Here is a 23,516-nt window from a genome sequence, read left to right on the forward strand (position 1 = left end):
AATTGTGACTATAAACTGAGCGGGCGCACCCTGGTGGCAGCGCAGTTCACCATGAAAGATGAAGTGGCTTTTGAGGGGCTTGAAAAGTTTAAAAAGTCTTGAAATTTGGCGCACACCTCTAATGTGATGAGGATTTCTTTTTTTATATGTTCATTTTCCTTGAACACAGCGCAAAATGGCTCCACAGCGCCCCCTACAAAATTTCAAAACAACAGCCCCTGCTCTGTGTTTTATGTATGAGTTTGAAACCTGGCAAGCTTATTGGAGATATCAAGATGTACAAAAAAGTCTCTTGGAGCAATATCCCAAATCCAACAGGAAGTCAGCCATTTTAAAATTAATGTGTAAATTTGGCGACATTTTCCCTCTTTTCAGGCCTCATACTTTGACGAACTCCTCCAAGGGATTTCATTAGATTTACGCGATCTCCTGTGTGGAATCTAAAGACCTTTGTGATGTTAAATTGCGAAGCTTTTACGTTCAGGGAAGCGGGTGGTCATGGCGGCACGTGGAGTTTCAATCACCGCCAAAAGCAGTAACCTGCTGTCGCTCAAAAACACAATGTCCAATCTCTCCCAAAGGTCATAGGCGTGATGAGACCGAGCTTGGAAATGTTTGTTATGCCATTTGTCAGTAATGGTTAGAGCGCCACCTAGTGGGACGACTATAATAATGGTTGAATGAGATGAAATTTTAGCTGGTGGTTAAATGCATGAATTCCATCAATGTGACATCAGATCGGAAGCGCTGGTTTTAGGTGTTGGGCTTGGCTCGACGGCGCCGAAGGTGCGAGGGCCCTCATATCGCTGCTTGCAGCTTTAATTATTATTATTATTATTATTATTTCGGCAAATGAATCGGCCTTTTGAGGGCCTAAACATGCTCGAAAACTCATGAAATTTTGCAGGCGCGTCAGGTCTGGTGAAAATTCACGTATTTTAATGTCCGTGGAGACATGTCCAGGGAAAATTGGCTCAGTAGCGCCACCTAGAAAAATGAGAAACGCGAGCCCCGAGATGGGTATGACCTACATGTATAAAACTCGGAACACATATCTAACGTTCGAGACGCACGTAAAAGTCTATTATGGCCATGTCCTAAACCCAACAGGAAGTCCGCCATTTGGAAGTGAAGGTGACATTTGGCTCTAATTTTGCCATTTCCATGCCTCGAACTTTTGCGAACTCCTCATTGGAATTTCATCATTACAAGCTTCATATTTGGTCAGTGTCAACTACACCCCTGGGCCATGTTAAATTGCGGAGCTTTTGAGTTTTCGGGTTACTGTGAGGCCGTGGCGCCACGGCGAATTTCGATGACTCGCCATGAAAATCTTATTGCCTCTCGTTCTGTCATACATTGTCCGACCTTGACCAAAGTGGACACATATGATAAGGCTCCACCCCTGAACATATTTCAACTGCCATATTTGACACCAGGGACAGCGCCACCTAGTGGGAACAGGAAATGTCATGTTTTACACTTTGGGGTACAGTATTGTAATGGGTGACATCTGCAGCCTCAAATTTCTCCAGGAAAGCCTTAAGGAGTTGGTCTTGGGTTACAGAGAAAACTGTGAGTTTTCGCTGAAGGTGTGACCCCAGCAGCATGGCGAACATTGAGGTCTCGCCATGAAGAAACAAATTAGTGTAACTCAATGAAATCCAATCTGATCAGTACCAGATTTTACAGGGATGATGTCAGACCCGCCCTGAAGAGATTGATATGCCCATTGTCAGGAATACGTAGAGCGCCACCTAGTGGCACCAGGAAATGTCATGTCTTTCATTTTGTTGTACTGATTTTCACAGGTTCATCGTGGCCACCTCAAAAGCGGTGAATATCACCATCAGTCCCTCTTGATGCTTCAGTGAGAAAATTGTGACTATAAACTGAACAGGCGCACCCTGGTGGCAACACAGTTCACCATGAAAGATGAAGTGGCTTTTGAGGGCTTGAAAAGTTTTAAAAGTCTTGAAATTTGGCGCACACCTCTAATGTGATGAGGATTTCTTTTTATATGTTCATTTTCCTTGAACAGCGCAAAATGGCTCCACAGCGCCCCTACAAAATTTCAAAACAACAGCCCCTGCTCTGTGTTTTATGTATGAGTTTGAAACCTGGCAAGCTTATTGGAGATATCAAGATGTACAAAAAGTCTCTTGGAGCAATATCCCAAATCCAACAGGAAGTCAGCCATTTTAAAATTAATGTGTAAATTTGGCGACATTTTCCCCTCTTTTCAGGCCTCATACTTTGACGAACTCCTCCAAGGGATTTCATTAGATTTACGCGATCTCCTGTGTGTGGAATCTAAAGACCTTTGTGATGTTAAATTGCGAAGCTTTTTACGTTCAGGGAAGCAGGGGTGGTCATGGCGGCACGTGGAGTTTCAATCACCGCCAAAAAGCAGTAACCTGCTGTCGCTCAAAAACACAATGTCCAATCTCTCCCAAAGGTCGCAGGCGTGATGAGACTCGAGCTCGAAATGTTTGTTATGCCATTTGTCAGTAATGGTTAGAGCGCCACCTAGTGGGACGACTATAATAATGGTTGAATGAGATGAAATTTTAGCTGGTGGTTAAATGCATGAATTCCATCAATGTGACATCAGATCGGAAGCGCTGGTTTTAGGTGTTGGGCTTGGCTCGACGCGCCGGGGGTGCGAGGGCCCTCATATCGCTGCTTGCAGCTTTAATTATAACTGTATTCCTTTTGTTCAGCACCAACCTGCCTTCAGTTCTGGAGGACAGGAAAGAACTGAGGAGAGTTCAGTCTGACCTAAGGATGAAGCTGAACAAGTGGACGGACTCCAACAGGAAGAAGCTGGAAGCTCTTAGGAGAAGGGACGTGTGGAGTGGGATAAAGAAAATCACTGGGTTTAAGGTGACAACCAGTGGGCAGGCCGGGAGATCAAAATGAGCTGAACTATTTCTTAAACAAGTTTGGTTCACAATTCTCTGGTGCCTCCTCCACCACATACTCTGGCCTCTACACACTGACTACATTCAGTGATTTTACCTTTCTCTGCTTCTTCCCCCAAGTGAACTCTTTGGATCAGGCATTCTCTACATCTGAGAAACTCTCTTTCTGACTTCTAGCTAGGTTAGGGGACAGCTGGATTAAAGACACCAGTGCAGGCCCCTGATGGAATCAGCCCCACAGTTCTGAGGACCAGCCAGCAGTTTGTGATCCTGAGTCACATTTACAACCAGACTATGAAACAGGAGAAGACACTGGCATTATGGAAAACATCCTGTCTAAATCTTGTAACAAAGACGATGGGAGCTAACTGACTACCAACCAGCTGCCGACGCATCAACATGTGATGAAGAGATTAGCATTGTGCCACCTAAGACCTTAGCTCGCACTGGGTAGAGCTCTGCCTGATTTGGTAATGTGAGTGCCAAAAGGTACTGAGTTGCCCTCGTTCCAGTTCATCATGTCTCTGTCTTGTATAAGTCAGTATATACATTATTATTTTTGGTATTATGTTTAATTTTATTTGTATTAATACTACTACTACATCATTTCAACTGCTGTTAAAAGTATTTCCCAAATAAAGTATTTACAATCGATGTTCTCTCATTTGTTATCATGATGACTCCTGACGAGCCACAGACCCACACGCGTCAGGCTTTTCAATTCTCATGCAAACACCAGATGAGCTATGAATTTCCCTCTGGGATCAATAAAGTTATTCTTACTCTTAGACACTGCTGGTTTTAGTGATAGAAAATCATTTAAAAAAGTATCAGTTGTGCATATTGTCCAATTACCATAAAATGATCTTCAACAATATTTATGGGCTTGGAACTGAAATATTTACCAGTAAACATGACAAAGAACTACAGATACTACAGGTCAGTACTACACAATACAAGACTACATACAGCATTTCCTTTACTTTAGTAAAGACAATAGACAAGCTTAACTTACATGTCTGGAGAAGTAATAGAAGCTAACCATCATAATGAAGATCATAACTGTCATTGCGAATTTAGATGGGACCAGAAATGACCTGCCAAAAACATAACAGGGAAAAAAACAACAGTCTGAAAATTTCTTCAGTGTATTTTCCACAAGAAAACACTGTTCCAAGACCTGCAGACACACTGGAGCTCTAGACAAATGTTACTATGTTACCCTAGCACGAGTACAAGGAAGGTATGGTAACATCCATGCCTCATTGTGGAGAGGTGCTGGAGCCTATCCCTGCTTTCACAGGGACAGGGGCTTGGTAACATAATAGGCACATATCAGAATAAGAGTCTGAACCCATCAATGGCAGAGCAAGCTCTTTTATACTGGAACAAGTGACTGCGTTATTGGTATACATATTGCAAGTTTCTTAAATGCCAGTTAGAGTCTGAAAGGTGGCCCAAAATTGGGAAAATGGACTGGAGACAAAGTGGACTTATCTTTTGCATAAAACACACTGACATGAAACTGAGACTTGAATACACACACACACACACACACGTCTGCTTCTTACAGATCATACTGGGTGTTTTCTGGTTCACCTGTAGTCGTGGAAGCGGGCCATGTCATAGCGGTCAAAGATGTCCTTCCAGCTGTAGATGTTAACGATGCCAGTGGCCACTGTGATGAGCAGCATCAGGGTAAGCTTAACCATGTGACTGACCTGAACCAGCATTGTGGTGGCCATCAGTGCCAGCACAGCAACGTAGCTGTAATATTTGGGATTGTTCAGGCAGCCTTCAAGGCTGGACACGGTGGACAACGAGGAGGAGGGAGCCACTGTGGTGGTGTCTGAGTCTGGGACCTGAGGCAGACAACTAAGCTACACAGTAGAGAGGCACAAAGCCATCAACTTTACCATTATTTCAAATTTGCAATATCCGTCACCCCACCATAAGCTCCACAGTTTTTACCTTTTATTGACTCTAGTTTTATGTAACAAAATTTATCTTAAATCCTGCTTACTGAAAAAAGGTGTACTTAGCCTGGATGTTAAATTCCAAACAATGTCTTGGTTTTTTCAAGCTGTAAGAAAGAACAAAGAGCTCACCATGTCCATTATGTCAGCCATGGTTAGGATGAAAATGGCAGTCATGGCCCAAGTGTTGCGAGCCCAACGTGTGTGGTCAATCCAGGTGGAGAAAGACACCAGCTTTTTGGCAAAGACCTGACATGGAAGCCATCCATTTAGTAATGAAAGTTTTTATTCATGAACAGTCATACTGTCACTGTGACAGAGAAAAAAAAACAACATAATTTGTAATTCAGCATTGTTCCTTTTGGTCAGAGATGGTGTGAAAGGTTAAAAGGAAAAAACTTCTTATGCGTATGTCAAACATTTAGGCTTTCTTTGCGGCAGACATACTCAAACGTTGTACTTCCAAAAGCGCAAGCACCCATCCAGATCACTGAGGCTCCGTCCACACTAATACGCTTTCGTTTGAAAATGCATCTTTTTCTCTCCGTTTTGGCCTCCCGTCCACACTGAGACGGTCAAGGAAAACGCAGCGTTTTGAAAACGCTCTCCAAAGCGGATACAATTGAAAACGATGTTTTTGCGTCGCAGTGTGGACAGCGAACCCGGAGCCTTTTCGAAAACGATGACACGTTTTAGTCATGTGATGCAGTCATGTGACCAATTAAACTAAGATAGCGGAGGGCATTGTACACCAGTTGTTTTGTTTGACAGCCTATTAAAGATTAATATCAGTCTGTACATGCTCCAGATAGCTTTTCTTCAAATTCTTTAATTCTCACTCGCTTTTGCAACTTTGTACTTTTGTGTTACTCGCAGCAACAACTCCACCTTATTGTTAGTCCATTTAAAAAACTCGGTGCTTTTCCTCCACATTTTGCTGCGACGTTTCAAAGAGCCGGAAAGTAAATAAACGGCAGACAGAAATGAGGCAGATCGAATCGTCTTGTGTTTCACGCATGCGCAGGACTGGAACGTAAGCGTTTTCGGCGTTTCAATGTGGACGCACAACTCTGTGAAAACGACTGAAAACGCTAGTGTGGACGCGGAGCGTTTTCAGACATATGCGCTGTTTTCAAATGTATCCGGGCTCGTGTGGACGTAGCCTGAATTTGTTTCTATTTGCATAGGTGTAAAAAATGAAGCATCTATGCTTGCAGACTGCTGTGTATCAAAGAATGGGGTCGCTCTCAGGAGCTCAATGAATTCCAATGTGGTACCATGATAGGATGCAACCTGCGCAGCAAGTCCAGTCATGAAATTTCCTTGCTACTAAATACAGCACAGTATTACAACATTATATTATAATGGTATTATAACAAAGTGGAAGCGATTGGGAACAACAGCAACTCAGCTATAAAATGTTCGACCGCGGTCTCGATTGCTACAGGCCTCCAACATTAATGTGGCTTTTAGATTAGCCCAAGAACCGTGCGTAGACAGCGTCGCAGTATGGGTTTCCATGGCTGCGCAGCTGCATCGCACCACACCACCACTGAACTCGAGCATGGAGACGTGTTCTCTAGAGCAGCGGTCCCCAACCCCCGGGCCTCGGACCGGTACCGGTCCGTGAGTCGTTTGGTACCGGGCCGCGAGAGTTGAGCCTCAGGTGTGAAATGTATGGTTTTCAGGGTTTTTATCGGTTTTCAACGTTATTTTGTTATCGTTTTTATCTTTAACTCGGTTTTCCTGGGTCTTTTCACGTGTGTTATGAATAAATCTTCTTTTTTTCGGTACCGGCACTAGTTTTATTTTGTTGTATTCATCCGCGACACCTCATTGCCGGTCCGTGAAAATATTGTCGGGCATAAACCGGTCCGTGGCGCAAAAAAGGTTGGGGACCGCTGCTCTAGAGTGACCAATCAGGTTTCTCCATCTGGCACTTCCATGGACAAGTATGAGTTTGGCGTAGGCCAGGACTCTGACTGGTGCTGTTTTTCAGGAGTTGGGCCCATTAGTTCCAGGAAAAGGAACATACCAAGACATTTGAGACAATTTCATGCTCCAGACTTTGAGGGAAAAAAAATCCAGGCTTTCCTATCCAACATCATTCTTGTCTCACTTGGAACAATGTCATAATGAAGAATGGTTAAAATTCCCTTAAACCCAACCCTAAAGCTTTTGGAAAGGCTTCCCACAAGAGTTACAGCTGTTATAATTGATGGGCCAACATCACAACAAAACTATGGATTAAGAATTTAATGCAACACAAAATATTTAAATTCTTGCAAAGACAGACGAGCAAATACTTTGGGCAATAGTTCATGGTTGAGGTACACAAACCTGCAGTATGCAAAAACTGCAACTGTGCATGGTAACAAGTGCATGGATGGGATTTATTAACATGACAGACACTTTTAGGTGTCTCTAAGCCTTTCACAACACCAAAACTGTGAATCTGGGCCATATAGATGAATGAATGCATTATTAATCCTCTCAGTTATGTTTATCTTTCTTGAGTAAAGATGACCACATACTTAGCCTCTTTAAACAGACACTGATACTGTAGGCCTATGACATTGTTATATTGGATGTAACACTGATAAGTCCTGCAGAGCTACATGCAGTGTTTATAGTGACCTTGCAGTTCTCGGTACATGTAATTAGTGTGTGCTGCTGCCCTGAGCTGAACAGAGGCCGTGACATCAGCTGTCAATATTCACCCAACTGCAAAATATCAATACATCTAAATTTCCATGAAGAGGGAGGATCAAAAGTACTGACTGAAAAAGTACTCTATGCTAAACACACGCCTTTTATTCAGTACATTTATATCGTCAGGCAGATGTGACTCAGACTTAAACTTTACCTGACTTTACTTACCTGAATTATATGTCAAAATTTAATTAAGACAGTTTTTTAAACATTTTTCCATTTTCTGTTTTTAGTTGCATATTAATTGATTGTTAATTAGATTTGTGATATCAATAAGTACGCATTATTTTTGTATATAACGCAAACACACCACTGCACCCACTATCATCTAAATTTAAAAAGCAAAAAAAGGAATAATTTTCAAGGTTGGTCCTTATTTTAGTCATTTCGTATCTATTGTTTCAGCTCCTGTGACCTCTCAATATAATCTCTCTCTACCATTTCTCTCTCTATTTGTGACTCTATAGGAGACACATGTAAGTGATACAATACAGAGGTGTTTGAGAGTAGCAGTTATACTGATTCATAATAATCAGCGTGAAATTAAAGATACAGGAGGAAAACAGTTTTAAATCTGTGACCACATATGCAGAGAACGTTGTTTCTGTCATCTCCTCACCTTATTTGTCTAGTAGGTGTTTTTGTCTGTGAAAAACTGGGCTGTGTGAGGGGAGGGTACAGTAAAGACTGCAACAGGTGATACACTGTATATATGGGAAAAACCCAAACGCTCCAAAACAAACTGAATAAACTTGTAGAACTGTAAGTCTGAATTTAAACATTTGAAGAGCCGATACATGATTTGTGCATTTGGGACCACATTTAGCACGCTATGGAAACTTGTTCTGTCTTACTTCAATGGCCAATTAGAATCACCAATTAGCTTATCATCCGATGTCTTTGGACAATGGGAAAGTTGAATTTTAACCCAAGTGATAATCCTAAACCTAACAAAGTACTTTTAGCACCCAAACTTAACCAAAGAGCTAGCTAAAGGGAAACTAAACAATACATTAGATACAACTTTATGAAACCTAGACAAATAAGTGATACCTTTTCTATATCGTGTTAGCAATAAAAAATCAGTAGCAACATTAAAATAGCCTCACCCCCACCCCCCACCCACACACACACATATTTAAACTTACTATTTTGTTACTTTTTAAAATCCTTTTCCCAATAATCCAGCTTTGCCCTACCACACAAACATGTCACAAAGCTAGACCAAATTGATTTTTGTCCTATGTGAGACAAAATGACACTGGTGGTTTCCAGAGGATTTACTGTGAGTACAATCAGAGGAGAAGGTAATGACCCATAAATCGATGAGAGGTCACATATATCCAAACTATCCCACAACTTGCTTGTGGACAATTTAATGAAACACATTCAGTGTGTATTAGTCGATTCTATACCTGAACAAGGTTGTAAAAATAAAAGAACTCTGTAAATGAAATCTAAGAATGTGTTATAACTCACTCTGGGGAAGATGGCAGCCAAAGAACAAATGGTCAGGATGAGCAGTAAGACTTCCCCCACTGCAAAGGTGATGTAGTTTGCAATCAGCCTGTTCCAGAACAAGTGAACACAGTGGAGAGTAATTAGTGATTCCAGTGCAACGTGGCAAAGAGCAGTGTTCCTAGATGGATCTCTCCCAGCACAGAGAAATAACTACAGTTATTATTTCCAGTTTACACTACCAAAGTGTTTAGGCTTATTTTTGCTTTCATTTTCTTTTGTTCTTAGGAGAGTAGGTGACATAAACCATCCTGCCCAAAATGTGAATTAGTAAAACAGACCTGTGAACTCACCAGGGGTCTATGAGCGCCTCCATCACTGCAGTAAAGAGCAGAACCACACAGGAGCAGCAGAAGGCAGCCCCACTCTGTTTCTCCTTCTCCACAGAGAAACGTGTTTCCAGCTCTGGATCCACAAACCTGAGGGACAGCTTGTTGGTGTGTTTCCCCTTCAGACTGAGAAACAACAAACTTAGTGACAGTGAATGTAGCACACTGGTTGTTACATTATAAACCATCTTATGAAGTGAAGCGATTGAAGTGAATGGTCTGTCCTGGACAGACGCGGTGGAGGTGGAGCTTCCATGATTGGTCACGCAGAATGTGGTTGCCTGGGTGAGATACCTCGTTTGGTTTTCAGAGAACCAGGGTCACGCCAGTAACCAAACCATACCAATGACAACATGGACTGATTAAGTCTTAATTATTTATGGTATTTTAAGACAGGTAGGTTAGTTTAGAGTAAGAGTTGCAGTTTGCCAATTTGCAAACAAATACTATAACATATTATACACCATGTGCAAGAAAAGAAAATCTCTGCAGTCTATTTGAACTTCACTCAGAGATTTGGTTTGATCACTGGCTCCACTTTTCCCACATGTGTATACAGGATTGGAAGGTTAAAGATGATTAAGTATACTGCTCAAAAAAATTAAAGGACCACTTCAAAAACACATCATGGAATTTAACAGAAACTCAACTGATGGTTCCCTTTCAAAGCTCACGTGGTATCTCACAGTGGGAAGCACTCTCTGGTGTGACCAATCATGGAAGCTCCACTAGTACAACATCTGTCCAAAACAGACAATCACTTCAAGGACATGGCGTTCCCCAACCCCCTTACAATAGCCAATGACCCCACACCAGGCATTCCTGTTTTCTTTCCTGTGAAGATCACAGGAGCTTACTTAGCTGTGCACTGATGCAGCCGTTAATGTAGTCCAGGAACATGGGTTTTTCTGGTTTTCAGGAATATCTATTACACTATTGCTAGATGTCAAAGCTAAGCTTTAGTAATGAATCAGAATGACAATAATTTAGGCAGCACAACGGTTAGCACTGTTGCCTCAGAGCAAGAAGGTCCTGAGTTCAATTCCACCATCAGGCTGTGGTCTTTCTGTGTGGAGTTTGCATGTTCTCTTCGTGGGTTCTCTCCACAGTCCACAGACATGCAGTTAGTGGGGTTTGGTTAACTGGTAACTCTAAATTACCCATAGGTGTGAATGTGGGCGTCGACCTGTCCAGGGTGTACCCTGCCTCTCACTCCTGCCACTCTGGCTCCACAGTGCCAGGCAGTGACAACCCAAAAAGGAATGTCAGGACTTCAGGTTTCTCAGACATCGGTCCTGCTGATGGGTTAATCACTTTCTGCTGCCCGGTCCAAGAGTAACTGTTGATATCTTGGAATTTCCTACATGGTTGGAGACTCAGGAAACGTTCTGGCAATGGCAGGTATTGATGTGTCATCTGTGTGAGTTGGACTACCTGTGCAACCTCTGTAGGGTAACAGCTATCGCCTCAACCAATAGTGACACTGATCCTTGCTCAATGCAAAACTAATGAGAAAAAAAAGTAATGAGGAAGGAAAAAAATGTCACCAAAAAACTTTGGCCAACAGTAGAAACCCAAGAATGGCTGATCACCACAGCCTGACCGTAACCTTTTATTTTCCACAAACAGTGGAAGATAAGTGACAAAGATGCTTAAAAAGTTGTGATCTCTCTGTAAATGGCATTGTTGGTGTGAGGATGTTTAAAAGTACCAACAGTCAACTTGTCAACCCCTCACTCAGTGATAACCCACTGAAGCACTAGCAGCATAACAAGAAACCAGTATCGCTGATCAGCACCTTCACAGTGATGTGAGGGTTTTCACTTACGCTTGAACCGTCTCTCTCTCCAGCAGAGCTTCATTAAGGAGTTTGTTGAGCTCCTGTTCGTTCTCCTGAGCATCAATCACCCGTTCAGCCAGGTCCCGCAGCCTCAGCCTCCTTCGGGGATTAGGAAACGATGGGTTCACCACCTGCAATCCAAAGGTTAGAGGACAGTTTAGGACAGTTTATTTCTTGCCTAAAAATGGGGTCTGCTCTTTATCCAGTTCATAATTATAGAGTAACTAAATAGATAAACACATTTAGACTGTCTTCGCTAAACACGCCTCAAAGTGCATGCTGGAAAAAATGAGGTGAATTCTGGGGGATCTAGAGCAACAAGTTTCATCAGATGTTTCCTGGAGCTGCTGATGAATCCTGCCAAACATTAAACTTCTAATCTCTTCACTCAACATTATCCCAGAATCTGTGGTCCTCAGACACCTGACACATGCTGCCACGTTGTCTGAAGAGCAGTGGTTTCTTTTGTGGTTGCCTGTTATTCAGTGATTACCCTGAACACATGAACACAAATTTAAATGGGTTTTGAATGTGATTTTTGCAAATGTGTTCTTGTTATTATTCTTATTATTTACCTTTTTCAGGAATGCACATTGTGATATGGTACAGATCTTTGCAGGATGCTCACTCTTAGAAAATGCAGTTTGTGTCACTGTGGAACTTTAGAATCCAGCTTTGTGCATCTAATGCTGCTTATTCTGTCGTAGTGATGCAGATATAGTTCACACAGATTCAACTTTGCTGCAAAGAACACACCACCACACAACCTACACTGTAGCTTTAGGAGAAGCCATTATGTTAACCATTAATAACCATTTAATATAATGTCTATTAAAGACACGTAAAGTTATATTTTTTATTATTGTTAATTTAGACAGATTTGTATGTATGAAAATAAAACCACATTTTAAGAGAATCAGTGCAGAAATCCTGATCATTCCAAGCTTTTTCCTCAAATGTATTAATTTATCATTTTTTTTGTCATGTTAACAAATAAATTTGACAGCTGCTCTGAAACAAATCTAATAGTGACTTTCTTCCTGCACTCATATCAGTTAGTTAAAAGTTTAGTTACAATTACATGAACAGAATAGAATAGCTCTTTATTGTCATTACTCCAAACCAACTGTGCAGGAAATATAAACAGTAAGACAACACTAAATACTACATTTATGCTGAATCCCCCTGCACAAAGTTCCTCAGCAAACTGCATGCTCAAAATAAACAAAACACATCGAGCTTCATGTGCTCTGAGCTCTATCCAATCACTACTCTCCAGACACCGTTTACCTGTCAACAGTGAGAAAAAACAGCAATTTCAAATCTTACAATTTCATACGGTCCCCGTACTTGATAAAATGTGAAAAGAAATGGTATAACAGCAGTTGCTGGTTTGTACTGGCATATTCATGCTCATGTTTTTTTTTTTTTCAATTTCCAAATTTACAGATTGGTCCATATTCAATCAAAATTAACATTTTCACTAAGAACAGTACAGGTCGCTATTTATACATTCAAAATATTTTAAACTGTGATCTCTTCTTACACACACTTTATACAACATGCCTCATTCAGATCCAGACATACGAGCACCTTTACCTGAGTGCTCTCTAACATTCACAAAATCAAAAAAAGAAAAAGAAAAAGCATCCGAGAGAAACGTCCGTATCTTGGCCAAGGATACTTAACCTTCCAATTAGTGTCTCTGTGAAGGTTCTCACCCATCCAGGTCATCGTAGTCTAAGAGCTTGGAAAGAAAAGCATCTGGACTTCTTTAAGTTTCTTGAAGACGTTTCATCCGAGAAGCTTCTTCAGTTCTAAGAGCAACTGGTGGAGAGTCCCAGATTTAAGCCCTGTGGGCGTGTCCCTCCCCAAGAGGGTCACGGACCTCCTATTGATCCTCTACCTAATCACACGAGCCAAGGTGTGAAAGCAGGTGTAGGTCGCAATCAGCCAGGGTTTCGGGTGAGCTCACTGTGAAACCTGGCCCCACCCTATCATGTGATTTCCTGAGGTCAGATGGCCCAGGATGTGAGTGGGCGTTAAGGCGTCTGGGAAGGATCTCAAAACTGGATTATAGATGGCAGACAGTTGGTGTCGTAAACCCCGCCCTCTGTTCAAAGATGGTCGCTCACAGTGGACATAGATGCTTCGTTCACTCCTCTTTCAAACCATCTGTCCTCTCTGTCCAAAATGTGAACATTGGCATCCTCGAAAGAGTGACCTTTGACCTTTAGATGCAGATGGACCGCCGAGTCTTGTCCTGTGGAGGTGGCTCTTCTATGTTGTGCCATGCTTTTTTGAAGTGGCTGTTTGGTCTATAAGTACTGTTCTCACTGAGGACTGTGGTAATTTTTGTGTGTTTGTGTTTAGAACAGCAGTGCACCTTCCCGTGTCAGCTGGTAATGTGGTGATATTGTGGTCTTTGCTCAGGTAAGTGACGACCTTCAGGTCGTCTTCCGATTAGTAGATGACCTGCTCTACCTCCTGAGCTACAGCCACGCTAATGCAAAATGGGAATGAGAATGCCAAAGTCTGGCACAATCAGAACAGACAAGGACAGGAAAAATAGCAGCACTGTGTGATGAAGGACTTTCAGGCACCTGTTAATGTGTGAAAACATCATTAGTCCAATCTAAGTCATGAGATGACTCTTTGGTTACCCTTGTGTCCAGTTCCTCTGGTTCCTCTGGTGTGGTGCAGGCTGTGTGGACACTGCCATTACAGTCTGTGGTGTTGATTAGCAGAGGAGAATTTCCATTGGACGAGGTTACGGACAGTTTCTAATGTGAAACAAGCAAACAGCAAGTACTGAGTTTATTATGAAGAACTGAATGACTTTTGTTTATATTATGCATTTTGGACGTTCGACATACTGCCAGCAACATATTCACAACATGTAAACACTGACTATAGAAATATTTGCAGAGCAGGTATGGAGCGTGTTTTACTTACGACACTGTTAATGCCATTCTTTCCCAAAGGTGCTTTTGGAACAACCACCAGGTAGGTGTCTATGCCTCTCTCCCTCAGGTAGTCACAGCGGTCACCTCCATTCCCCGGCTCCACATCAAACTCACCATGAAGACACTCCATGGTGCTTTGTGAGATGTGAACTCGGCTGTACACACATACAAGGTGGCATAGATTACATGGGCCATCTTTCTACCAACTGTACTTCCACATTACTTCAAAGTGCTGTGCTAAGTGATGCTTTGTGTATGAGTATTTTGGGTTATGCATTTATTCCCAAATCTAAAATTTCAATACACACTAAATGTATATATGTGCACATTTAAAGCCTAAATTTGTGAAAATAATACAAAGACCACAAAGAATCAAAGCAGTTTAAAGTAAAACATTTGATGGTGGGGTTCACAGTATCAGATTTGTCCACTTATCTGGTTATCGGGAGGAAATCATGACAGCTTTTTAAAAATTCTAAATATAATAATATAACTTCCAATTATAAATGTTTAAAAAAATAGCAAATCAGTATGAACAAATATCACTGACATTTCAGTTTCAACCAAAATAACCAGAAGAGAGCACCAAACTGTCGTGAATTTGGTGATACAAAAAACAGAGAGAAATCTCCCATTAAGGTGCAGAGAGCCTACTGTTAGCAGAGAGACCGAAAAATCACACCAAATAATTAATCGTTCACATGGTAGCAAATCAATTTAGGCATGTAGACATGGTGAAGGTGACGTGATGAAGTTCAAAGAAAAAAGACGATTTAAGTGACTTTCAACATGGTAGAGTTGTTGGTGTCAGACTGACTGATCTACTGGAATCACTTATCCCGAGTGTTTAAAGAGAGTGGCCCAGAAAAGAGGAAATATCCAGTGAGCATCAGTTCTCTGGGTGAAACAATGCCTTAATGGTCATTAAGCTTACAGCGAGGCAACACGTCCTTATTTACATGTCACGTCAACACAACATGTAAGCTAAGGACCAAAGTCTCTGAGGAAGGTTACCAGCACCGTCTGTCAGTTTTAAAGGCAAAAGTGGTTTAATCAGGTACCAGTTTCAGGTTTAGTGTTTCCGATCTCTCAGTCAATTATTGCAGCATCAGAATAATTTGTTTCTGGCTGGGAATAGTCCTGTGACTTTTCTCTACTCTGAAACACACTTTGACATTTAGCTGATATAGACAAAACACGGCAAATGATTGAAGATGATATAAATGTTTGGTTCAGAGTAAGAACTTTGATAAATTGTGCATAATTCACATATCCAGTGAGCTAAAAACTAAAACACAGCACATCTACTTTGTGCATGATATTTACATGAGCCGACACATGAAAACACTCAAATCAAAGGAGAAACAGGGAAAATTGGACCATCTGAGAAACACAGTCCAATCAGTATTGATCAATGCAACTACGCTGTAGTGAAGCTGATGTTCTCACCCTGGGATCCCTCCAGCCTCCATTTTATTGGCCACTGTGACATCTGTGGACCAAACATCATACTGCCAACGTTTCTGACCCAGCACTCCTCCCAGGACCGTACCACTGTGCACTCCAACACGCATGTCGACATCTGTCTGGGTTTTCTCTCGGACATACCTGTGGTCAGTTCAGAAAGCAGCAGCATTAAAAACAAAGCAGCAGGAAGCACAGGTAGCCTTTTTTTTGGTGTAATAATCAAGCTGTCTCAAAGCCTGATTACCACAAAAGAAGTAAAACATTCCAGCAACACAGGAAACACCGTCTGTGACGTACCACTAAATTCCATCCACCCATGCACAGCAATGTTCTGGAGTCTGACCAAAATGATGGATCGCAATCAATTTGTGTTTAATGACCTCTCACTGTTACATCACAGCTGCAATCCACAAAAAGTCAATAAGAGTCCATCAGTGTGATCAATCCCACACCGTGGACAGAATGACTAACCCACTACATCCCATAATAATGTAGATGAAACTGTCTGATCTTTAGAAAAGCTTAGAATCAGGCAGTTATCCCAGGCCGCCCCCTCCTCATGCATGCTCGTTCATACTCACGAAATGGCCTCCACCATGGCCAGACCCATCATGATAGAGCAGGCGGCATGGTCATCCCTGTAGTCCGGCAGCCCACAAATACAGTAGTAGCAGTCTCCCAGGATCTTGATCCTTAGCTGGTGGTATTTCTGAAAGGTAGGTATGTTTTAGTCAGACAGTGTATAAAGATCAGACACAAATCACTAGCTGCTTATCCAGCTGTCTTTTTAGCAGGTATAACAGCAGCAATGGGTGACTATTAAACTGCTAGAAACACATACATGCAGTGGATGGCAGTTAGCACAGACATCAGCAGGCTGCATGGAGGCGAGCACACGGGCTGTCTTTTTACTTCATTTGCTCATAGGCTAAGCTTAATCTTGGGCATTAAGTCACGCCTTCTTTAATAAGAAATAATGCAAAGCAGCACTATAGAATTAGAATACTATATGGTTTTTAGGGGACTGCGAACATTATTGACATATTGTTAATGCTAACATATTAAGCTAGGCAACTTAGAAGGATAGAGCTCTACTGTCACGCAGATACCCAGAAAATTTGTTTCACACTGGTGAAACCTTATGTAAACTTTGACATTTGGGCTTATACACAACCAGAACTGGGGACATGTTCACAGCCAGAATGGAGGCATGCAATAACATGGTGATTGCAGTGGTATAAAACTCCTCATTTTCAGCAAAGAGGAGAATGAGCATTTCCTAGATGATGACAAACTGGGGTACAGCCTCATACCAATTAAGACAGGATCTCTACAGAGATATTTGCACATGAGCATGCAGAATCTGTAGATAAAATACAGGACTCTAGCACCAGAAGCTTTCTGGTTTTAGTTTGTAAGTCATGTTGGACTGTAAACAATGAACGGCATACAGAACAGTAAATCTTGCCTGGAGATAGGGCACCCACATCCTGTTAAACGTCAAAAGATCTCAATAAACAAAGTTTAAAGTATATTTTCTAAATATGGTTTCCACAGTGTCATAGTGGAATTAGCCCTCCACGGTGTTGTAGTTCACACATTGGCCAAACAAACCAAACCCTGTTCGGGAGGAGACATGAATCCCTTTGGGGCTGTGTCAGCAAGAGCATCCAGCAGAAAATATCTGCCAAATCATCAAACATGTGCAACTACCCACTGTGGCAATCCCATGTGAACAAGGCAACAGCCAAAAGCAGCTTCTTCTAATAGTGCAATTATCCCTACCCTGAACGAGGTTTCAGTGATTAGGTCCTGTGTTGCAGGTGTAATCTTAGGTAGAAATAAACTCCTTGCTGTTTCTCCTTTACAGATTTCCTCATTACTGAATCAGCTACCATTAGCTTTAAATGTGCTGCCCGCAACCTGAGTTTTACAATTTTTAATTTTATTGTTGTTTACAATTCATTTCAAATCAATTTGATTTATTAAGCGGCACATTACAACAACAATCCCCTCAAGGTGCTTTATATTGTAAGATAAAGACCCTATAACTATACAGACAGAACGGCAACAATCAAAGTTTCTGAAGGAGGGGCAGCCATGTGCAGCAAGCCGACTGGGGCTGAGAGGAGGGAGACAGGACAAAAGACATGCTGTGGAAGGGAGGCAGAGATTATTTATGCTCTTAGCATGTTGGCCCGTTTGACTTCTAAAAATAAATACATATGCATAATAATAAACTGACATCAACACTGAGCCACTGACATGAAACCACAGCAACCATTGCTAAACATGGATATATATATACTTACCACAAAATTTGTGTTATGTTGTAACACAAATTTATGTGTGTTTTGTTCTTGGCAATACAAATTTTTACCACTGGCAAGCCTGTTGTGTTCCCTTAAATGCGGTGCTACATGAAGGAAAATACATGTATGGATTGAGGAGCCACATACGTGGACTGTGCCCATGAAAAACTTGCCAATACTTGTCTGCCAATGCAGCTTATGCTGCTATTCGCTTGTTGTCATTCATTGGATGATTGTAGGCTGAAGAAATAAGAGATATTGGAAATTAAAAAGTTTATTCTTTTAACAAGCAGGGGCCTCAGTACCATGTGAAAGAACCATTGACAGCCGAAAAAGCCTGGCACCTCCTCCTCATGCTGGTCATCACTGCTGTGGGATTCTTCAAGCAGCATTTGTCACAAGTTATACAGTACGGTTGTTTTGATCAATCTGACACAAACAATAAACCTGAGTTGATCCTATAACTGTTCAATGTGGTTGACAGGACTGTAGCCAGGCCACTGCATCCTCTCCACTCCCAAATTTGGCAGGTAGTCTCCCTGCAACAATGACGGGCCTGACAACAGCAGCGTTGCAATTTTGCACGTCTTTATTGCAGCTGACCTGCTTCTGTAGCACACACAACACACCCCCAACCTCAGGCAACATCTTTTACAGGGGAGACATAATTAGATGATGAGGTCAGGTGTATGAGTCAGTCTCCCCTGACGCCACATACGCTCATATACCGCTGGATAATCTGGGCATTGGCATCCTTCATGCGATGGAGCCACTGCAGCGGGGCATGATCCGAGCACAGGGTAAAAGGGCAGTTGCCCACCAGATGGCCAGGCACTCCTTCTCTACCGTGCTGTACCTGGCCTCCCACTTCAACAGTTTCCTGCTGATGTACAGGAACAGGCGATCGACCCCCTTACCTGCTGGGACAAAACGGCCCCCAGCACTCTGTTTGAGGGGTCAGTCTGCAGAATAAAAGGGAGGGAAAAGTTCAGAGGTTCCCCACAGAGAGTCTTCTTCACTTGCACTTCACAGGTCTGCAAAGCTGGGCACGAACCAGCCCCAAGAACCACCTCACCTCTTTTTTGGTCTTGGGACACGGGCAGGATGCGATGGCGGCTGATTTGTCCATCTGTGGCCACATCTCCCCGCCTCCCAAGTGGTACCCCAGATACTGTACCTCCCTCCATCCAACCGCACACTTTTTCAGGTTAGCCGTGAGCCCTGCCTGCCTCAGGGACTCTGGGAACGTGCCCATCTGCTGCTGTGAAAAAGCGAGCAGTGTCTAACCGGTCCATGAGCTCGTTGACCTGGGGCATGGGATAAGCATCAAACTGTGACATATCATTCACCTTGCGGTAGTCCACACAGAACCGTATAGACCCATCTTTCTTCACCACAAGAACCATGGAGCTACACCATACGCTGTGTGACTTTTTTTATTACTCCCATTTTCAGAATTTCGGAAAATTTCCTCTGAACAATTTGCCTCTCATGCTCCATGAGATACGGCCAGGCAAGGGGGAGAACATGTCTGCAAAACGCTGTTGTAATGCAGCAACATCTGCTCTCTGAGCCTGTGTGACATAGTTATCACAATGGAGAGAGGCGGGAATGTTTGAATTTGGCACTCTGGCCCCAACTCATCCCTCATCAACAGAGTTAATGCTCAATAATTCGTACAGATCTTTTATTGTGTGAGACGTGAATGATGTGCCCTGGTCAGTCAGCATCTCTTTGGGATCCGACTCGGGAGATGACCTGGAACAGTGCCTGCCCCACACTCTTTGCAGAAATCGTGCGCAAGTGGCACTGCCTCCGTATATCGCGTTGCATAATCCCCTAGAACTAATACAAAGCGATATCCGGCACAAGCCATAGGACAACCAGATCAGTCAAATGTGGCATGCCTGAAGCCGACTTACCATTGTAGCAGACCATTGTTGTACCTGATTGTCAGCACCTGAGTACCAGAGGTCAAAACAACAGCAGAACCAGCTGTTTTTTATTGGCAGATAAGATTTGGCAAGTTTTTCATGGCTGCAACCTACAAATGCATTTTCCTTACAAATGTGGCACCATTTAAGGGGAAATGAACAGGCTTTTTCCAATGGCATAATATTTATTGCCAAGAAGCATTGTTACAACAAATGATTGATGTGTGACAATCATTTCAAAAGACCTCCCATAACTCACATAAAAGTTAGAGATGGATTCTAAATTAGTATTTCTTGTAATCTTGATGAATCCCATAAAAAGATTTCAGTCTAAACCTGAAAAATGTAAATAACAACAAATAACAATGACATCACTTTAGTTAGTTTACACTGTGAAACTCACAGCAGCTAGTTTGTCAAAGCGGGCAAAGAGCTCATTAAGCAGTTTGACAAGCTCCTGAGCACTGCAAGAAGACGACAGCTGGGTGAAGCCCACAATGTCTGCAAACAAAATACTGAAAGAGATATAAAAAAAAAACATACACATTACTGACATCATTCTTCTACAGTTACATTAAAAAAATTCTTCATGCACATTTTCAATACTTCAAGAAGAAGCTTAGTATAAGCAAATCTAATGGGACCATTGGCTTTTATTTTCAAGTTGGTGGCCTCTTTTTTTTACAATATTCTCATCCATCAATGTTAACATATATACCACCCATGTCCCAAAGAGCAATTTGTAAATAAAGAATGCAATGACTTATATGCTTGTTAAAGCCTATAGTGTTTTGTTTGTTTGTTTGTTCTTTTACAGAAAATATGTCAAACATGAAAAGGCAAAACTTTTCTTTAAAAAAATATGCATACTCATTTTTGAACAGCAGAGGGGTGGAAAAACCAACAGATGGTAAAAATGTCAAAATTCCAAATTCTTTTTGAAATCATAGATGTAATGTCTCGCATTTAGCTTGTTATCAGCACACTGTTGTTCACATGATAAGAGTACTCTGCACATCTGCGAAGGCATCGTTAAGATTGATCAATATATTATATAGCCTCACTCTAGTCTTACTGACTATTCAAAGCACTTTAGAGTACAAGCTACATTTAAAGCCAATTTAGAATTGTAACATCTGAGAGAAAGCACCGAAACGCAACTGACAGGAAGAATAAAGTATACAAAATCCAAACCTTTAATTTCAAACATGCAGTGGTCACAAACAATGAAGCTGGGAACAATCCCAAAAACCAGAGCAGGACAAAAAATGGCCTGTATTTATATAGCGCTTTAATAGTCCCTAAGGACCCCAAAGCGCTTTACATATCCAGTCATTCACACATTCACACACTGGTGATGGCAGCTACATTGCAGCCACAGCCACCCTGGGGCGCACTGACAGAGGCGAGGCTGCCGGACACTGGCGCCACCGGGCCCTCTGACCACCACCAGTAGGCAACAGGTGAAGTGTCTTGCCCAAGGACACAACGACCGAGACTGTCCGAGCCGGGGCTCGAACAGGCAACCTTCCGATTACAAGGCGAACTCCCAACTCTTGAGCCACGATCGCCCACATACAAAAGACAGTTTGTAAAACACTCTGATAGCTCAAATGCAAAGAAATCAAAAGTAACACAAAGTCCAAAAAACACTGGTGGAAATTGTAGAGTATACAGTTGTAGTGGGCAACTGAGTGAATACAGCAGTGCAACTGGGGACAGGTGTGAAAGTCAACACAGGTCAAACCAATCCTGAGCCAAATATTAACAAGAATTGAGAATTACCAAAGGAAATAAAACCCAAATCCCCAAACCATGACAAAAATCATATGACTCATATTTCACAGACATGCAGAACCCTTGATGGTTTAAGTTTATAGAGGTACCACATTACCTGACATTTTCATGCCTGTACATGTACATGGTGTTGAACTGTTGCATTTCTTTCTGACTAGGTCCCTTCTTCATGTCCTGAAGCATTTCATCAGCTATGTGCTTTGGAAGAATGGAGAGGAGCAGACGCTCCTGTGGAAGACAAAAACAAAAGCATTCAGAGAATATTAGAAAACAACACTGGTAATAATCAGGTCCCTCAGAGAGAAGGCACTGGCTATCCTATTGCTTTTCTATTTGGCTTGAATATAAGGACACTTTGCCATGCACACTGGAGCAGCAGCACCAATCCGTCTGTCGATCTCCCGCTCCCTTCTCCGCGGTCACTTGTGAACAATGCCGCAAAATACTTGAACTCCTCCACTTGGGGCTGGAACTTATCCCTGACCCGGAGTGGGCACTCCACCCTTAAGCACCCTGCCCAGAGACTCCAAGAAGGCTGGGTACTCTGAACCACCACTCGGCACACAAGAGCAGACCCGAAGGCGCATGGAACAAACCCTCTCATCCACTGGGAGAAACCCCAACGTACTACAATATCCACCCTCACCCAGGACCAATTTGCCATGGGAGACCCTACCAAGGGGGCCCTACCGGACAACATAGCCCCTGGGATCCCTGGGACACACAAACCTCTCCACCATGATAAGGTAGAGATTCGCAGAGGGGTGCTGCAGAGCAGCGTATTAAATTCTGTTTTAGGAGAAGGAGGCCAAGCCACAGATCCAAAAATTGCTGGAAGGCTCTCATCTGACCAAGGAACCTCAGATCTGGAGGATGTATTTCAGAAACAGCTTCTGAGCTACTTTGCTTTTTTCCTGATGACACTTGATAATAATATTCTTTGTAATGTGCATTCCAGCAGCATTTCACAATTATAACATATAGTGCAACTACAACCCTAGTTGTTCACTAGGTCATTATTGCACTTTTCTCAGTCTTTTAGGAAATGGCAGCAACGTTAAGAATGGAAAAATAGTTCAAAGGAAAGAACTCAAGAAGTTACAGTGAGCAATACATAAGGGAGATAAGTAAAGGTCTAAAGGTCTCCTTAAGCATGACAAAGGCACCCTAACCCTAACCCCCTAACCCCCTTGCTGTGTTTACAGGGAGTTGACTAGCTCCAAACTGTTAGCCAGTGAGGCTGCAGTGTGTCAAGGAAATCCAAAAGTGAAATACAGGAGTTAACACCCAGTTTGTAAGGTTAAAGTAATACGGAGTGCTATAACAGGGTACATGTATATGTGAACTTTCAAATACAAATGGTACTAATACTTGAACTTTGTACTGATTGTTATGTGTGTTGAGATGAAAAGAGGAAGCACAGTGGAGCAAGTTACATTAAAGTACTAGATGTGCCAACAGCATGGACAGTGTGAGCGTGTGCATGAGTTATGCACGTATACAACAGGTGTGAGGCATGAAAAATATTAGTAGTTAATATTAGTGTAGAGAGACAGAGAGCGAGCGAGAGAGAGAGGAGGCGATGCATATCACCAAAAGCATATAAAAGAGTGCGGCTAAGAAGGTTTGGGATTCTTCTTCTAATTTTCCATAAAGAAGTGGCAAACAACATCAGAAGAAAAGCCTTGGAGCTCACAGTTGGAAATATCAGCAGAAGCACCAGAGGATTAACCTCTCTGGA

General features: G+C 42.2%; 1 protein-coding gene across 4 annotated transcripts in view; it reads right to left on the reverse strand.

The window, feature by feature from the left end:
* adcy3a (adenylate cyclase 3a) overlaps positions 1–23,516 on the reverse strand; it is a 49,755-nt gene that overhangs the window by 16,450 nt on the left and 9,789 nt on the right. For 3 of the 4 annotated variants that reach the window (XM_039619818.1, XM_031734709.2, XM_031734710.2), the window contains 12 exons: positions 21,873–22,003; positions 20,382–20,493; positions 16,314–16,441; positions 15,715–15,873; positions 14,255–14,420; positions 13,963–14,082; positions 11,288–11,430; positions 9,424–9,585; positions 9,092–9,179; positions 5,033–5,149; positions 4,524–4,804; positions 3,940–4,021 (listed from right to left, as the gene is read on the reverse strand). In XM_039619818.1, the coding sequence (XP_039475752.1) occupies positions 3,940–4,021; positions 4,524–4,804; positions 5,033–5,149; positions 9,092–9,179; positions 9,424–9,585; positions 11,288–11,430; positions 13,963–14,082; positions 14,255–14,420; positions 15,715–15,873; positions 16,314–16,441; positions 20,382–20,493; positions 21,873–22,003 (1,689 nt within the window). The remainder of the gene's footprint in view (positions 1–3,939; positions 4,022–4,523; positions 4,805–5,032; positions 5,150–9,091; positions 9,180–9,423; positions 9,586–11,287; positions 11,431–13,962; positions 14,083–14,254; positions 14,421–15,714; positions 15,874–16,313; positions 16,442–20,381; positions 20,494–21,872; positions 22,004–23,516) is intronic. The other variant, XM_039619819.1, reaches the window with a different exon arrangement.

Source organism: Oreochromis aureus, linkage group 11, assembly GCF_013358895.1.
Source record: "Oreochromis aureus strain Israel breed Guangdong linkage group 11, ZZ_aureus, whole genome shotgun sequence".
Classification (NCBI taxonomy): Eukaryota; Metazoa; Chordata; class Actinopteri; order Cichliformes; family Cichlidae; genus Oreochromis; species Oreochromis aureus.